The 4,231-nt window shown below is 37.9% G+C and overlaps 1 protein-coding gene across 3 annotated transcripts in view; it reads right to left on the bottom strand.

Moving 5' to 3' along the window:
* ATP6V0A1 (ATPase H+ transporting V0 subunit a1) overlaps window positions 1–4,231 on the bottom strand; it is a 68,782-nt gene that overhangs the window by 52,799 nt on the left and 11,752 nt on the right. For all 3 annotated transcript variants that reach the window (XM_003786335.3, XM_003786334.3, XM_023511261.1), the window contains 3 exons: window positions 3,410–3,488; window positions 1,574–1,671; window positions 891–1,019 (listed from right to left, as the gene is read on the bottom strand). In XM_003786335.3, the coding sequence (XP_003786383.1) occupies window positions 891–1,019; window positions 1,574–1,671; window positions 3,410–3,488 (306 nt within the window). The remainder of the gene's footprint in view (window positions 1–890; window positions 1,020–1,573; window positions 1,672–3,409; window positions 3,489–4,231) is intronic.

Consider the following 4,231-nt stretch of genomic DNA (forward strand, 5'->3'; position numbering starts at 1 on the left):
TTTAACCCTGGAACTTAACATTTTTCCCTATAAGGTAATACAGTTAAGCTTATGTGACAATCCAGGAGTTTCAAACAAGCATCCTACAAATATTTCCATATAACACAGTGAAAAACTTTTGAAAAATCAGTATGACATGTGCTATCTGAAGTATCAGAAACTATGCTTAAAAGTTGGTAAGAAAACATAGGGTAAGCCGGGTGCAGTGGCTGAGGCCTGTAATCCCAGCACTCTGGAAGGCTAAGACAGGTGGACTGCCTGAGCTCACAGGTTCAAGACCAGCCTAAGGCAGAGTGAGACCCTATCTCTAAAAATAGTCAGGCGTTGTGTCAAGCACATGTAGTCCCAGCCACTTGGAAGGCTGAGGTAAGAGGATCACTTGAGCCCAAGAGAACTTCCCCTTGAACTTGCTGGAGGCTATCATGCCATGGCACTCTACCAAGGGCAACAAGTGAGACTCTGTCTCAAAAAAAAGAAAACACAGAAAATAAAGTTTATTGACAAAAGTTTTGGCAATTAAACCTTTGTTATAATTTTGTATATAAACAAATGTTTGTTTCTTTAACTTTAACCTTAAGTATATACTTACCTTGTAATATGTAAGTATAAATAAAATGTAAAAATTTATACTATGTTTATATGACTACTTCAGGGTTTCCTCCATCTTGAGATGAAAAATTGCAGAAAATGTGAAAAAATACAAAACCATGGCTGGCTATGTACTGCATGAAAAATGGAACATAATCTGACATTTCTTCAACTAAAAAAGGGTGTGAAAATGGTATTGCTTCCAAAATAGCAAATTAAAATAATTACTGGAATAAAAATATGGCCCACTTGTATGAGTATAGTATCAGCTGCTCAAATACTAAAAGAAACAATAGTCTGACCTCATCAAAAAACTGCTGAGTTTTGCGAAGTATAAATTTTAATTCAGTCAGCTCCAGGAAGTTTCTCTTCAGAGCTTCCTGGTTTGTGTTGATTTCTTTCAGTTCATTTTCAATCTTCTCAAAATTAGCCTAGAAGAACAAAAGAAAACTCAAGCTAAACTTAACATGCTTGCTCTGAAAGTTATTAAATGAATTCACTCCACAGAACTATTGCCACATTGACAGTTCAAAGGTACCTTACCCCTCTCCAGCAAACACTGTGGTTTTATCAAAGCAATTTCCTTTATGAAAATTCTTTTGCTTAAAACAGTCTTTCTTTGTCTATAGATTCTATTGTATACTTGGTAAATTTCTTGGGGGATTTCAGTTGGATAAAATAAATACTGAAAAGCCCACTGGCTGTTCATTTCGTCTACAAGGTTAATAAACTACTATGTAATTTAACATTACTCCAATAAAGTTTCAACAAGCCAATAAATATTTATTCAGTGACATATATCATTTGAGTCCTGTTTTGATATCACAAAAAAGATTCACTCAGTCCCACCTACAAGAAACTTAAGATCAACAGATAATGCTGACAAAATTATCAAGAATTACTCTATTCTCCAACCACTATGGAAAGTAATTTCTGCAATTAAGTAGAAAGAAACTTATCCGGCTTTCTCAGAAAAACTACTTACCTCTAAGTCAATCATGTCCCGTGGGAAGGGCACCTCTGGGTTTTCACCAGTGTCCATAATTGGAATGTTAGCTTTTCTTATCTCCTTTTCAACAAATCCTAAAAGGATAATGTCAAAACATTCATGTCTAGCTGCACATGCCTAGCATTGTCATTATTTGAGGCAAAAAATAAGATCTCAAACCTGGCTACAAAGAGTTTCATTCTAAGATACTTTTATATAAAAGAAGCCTCCTTTTTTTTACACATCCCTTTTTCTCTGACTTCACTTTCTCTAAAGCTACTCCAAAGAGGGTGTTCATCCCACAAGTCCCTTCTTTCTTCTTTTGGCCTTAACACCGGCTTTCATCTGCTTCAACTCTCCACCCTCTGCAGCTGCCACCCCACAGCATTACAATTCTGGTTACAGCTCTGGAAAAGCAGAGCTATAAATAAAGAGTACTATTCAATCGAATTTGACAACTAACGCACTAGTGAGACAACTCCAGATCAAAAGAGATTCACTACATTTGAAACAATCAGGCCAGTTTTAAGTATAAAATATAAAAATAAAAATGCTGAAAATGTATAAGGGCCCAAAACACCAAAAGAAAAAAGTTTCAGGTGCCAACACCAATTTCCTTTTTAGAGTGAGGACCAAATTCACCCATCAGTTAACCACAAGCTGGCTAAGTCGAGTGCCAAGATCATGGATTTTGGAACCAAACAGAATAACCTAGCTTCAAATACTGATCCATCACAACTGTTTATACTCTAGGACAAGTGACTAAACCTCTCTAATTTTTAGCTTTCTCAATCATTAAATCAGGTAACTTTCATCTTGAAGGAATGTTGTGGGGAATGAACGAACTCAGGTACATGAACACCCTAACCTCAATAGGACCTTAGTGAGTGTTAGTTACCCCTCTCATAAATAATCAAACTAAAAGGTAGCTCAGCTGGCATCCAAAACTATGATGTTCTGGGTCCTTTCTCTCAGAATTCTATAATGTAGTTTTGCTATTGTAATCTCACACAAAAATAACCATAGTGTGTTTAGCTTACAACCTATTGTTTCAAAGTTTCCACTAAAGGATTTTTCTTTTTTCTTTTTTTTTGGCTGGGGCCAGGTTTGAACCCACCACCTCCAGTGTATGGGGCCAGTGCCCTACTCCTTTGAGCCACAGGCACCACCCTTTTTTTCTTTTTTTGAGACAGTCTTTGTTACCCTCAGTAGAGTGCTATGGCATCATAGCTCTAAGCAACCTCAAACTCTTAGACTCAAGCAATTCCTTTGCCTCAGCCTCCCGAGTCGCTGGGTCGATAGGCGCCTGCCAAAACACCCGGCTATTTTTAAGAGGTGGGGTTTAGCTCTTGTTTAGGCTGGTCTCAAACCTATGAGCTCAGGCTATCTACCATCTCGGCCTCCCAGAGTGCTTGGATTACAGGTGTGAGCCAACGGACCCAGCCAAAGATTTTTCCTCTTTCCTTTTTCTCCTATAGTATTTTCTTTATTAAGATGACTAATTAGCAGAGCACAGTGGTTCAAACCTACAATCCTAGCACTCTGGGAGGCTGAGGCAGCTGGACTGCTTGACCTCATGAGTTCGAGACCAGCCTCAGAATAAGTGAGACCCTATCTCTACTAAATAGAAAAAGTGAGGCAAGAGGATCACTTGAGCCCAACAGTTGGAGGTTGCTGTGAGCTATTTTGCCATGGCACTCTACCCAGGGTGACAGCTTGAGACTCTGTCTCAAAAAAAAAAAAAAAAAAGATGACTAATTAATGTCTCTATCTAAGACAAATGATTCAAATGATTTACTAAAGGAACATCAAACAAGACCAAAATTCACATACGAAGCTTTCGATCCATTTCTTCACATCGTCTAACTTCATTCACAAATTTCCGCTGGAAAACATTTACGTCTGGATTTAACTGAAAAATAAAAACACAATAACAAACATTCAAATACTGCATCTATTTTTATTTCATCTGTTTTCAGAAGCAACATATCCAGCAATAGCCACTATACTTCATTCTGTCTGAGCAATATAGCAAGACCTCACCTCTAAAAGAAAAAAATGTTTTAAATTCCCCCTTAAAGTCAGGAACAAGAACGCATGTAACAGATACATGGCATTTTGCTCTATTTCTTTATTTTAAAAAATCTTAATATTGTTCACGGCAAGAACCACTCAACTAAACCTCCCCACATTTCTTAGACTCCCTTACAGCTAAAGTAGGTCATAGTTCTAGCCAGTGATAAGTTAAGAAAAATTCTACTAACGATTCCTGGGAGACTTTTCCTTTTTTTTTTTTTTTATTTCCTAGCTTATTTTTTATTTTTATTTCTTGGCTTTTTTTATTGTTGTTGTTGAGACAGAGTCCCACCCTATACCCTGAGCAGAGTGCAATGGCATAATAGCTCACTGCAACCTCAGACTCAGGCTGCAGGCATCCCGCTGCTTTAGCCTCCAGAAGCCACTGGGATTACAGGCGCTTGCCCTGGTGACTGGCTGGTTTTTTCATTTTTTTTAGGAGTCAGGGTCTCACTCTCGCTCAGGCAAGTCTTGAACCGCTGAGCTCAAGCAATTCTCCTTCCTCAGCCTCCCACAGTTTTGGGATTATAGGCATGAGCCACCATGTCCAGCAAAATCTAAATCTTTTTTTTTTTTTTT

This window comes from Otolemur garnettii, unplaced genomic scaffold (genome assembly GCF_000181295.1).
Source record: "Otolemur garnettii isolate 467f Iridium unplaced genomic scaffold, OtoGar3 scaffold00018, whole genome shotgun sequence".
NCBI lineage: Eukaryota > Metazoa > Chordata > Mammalia > Primates > Galagidae > Otolemur > Otolemur garnettii.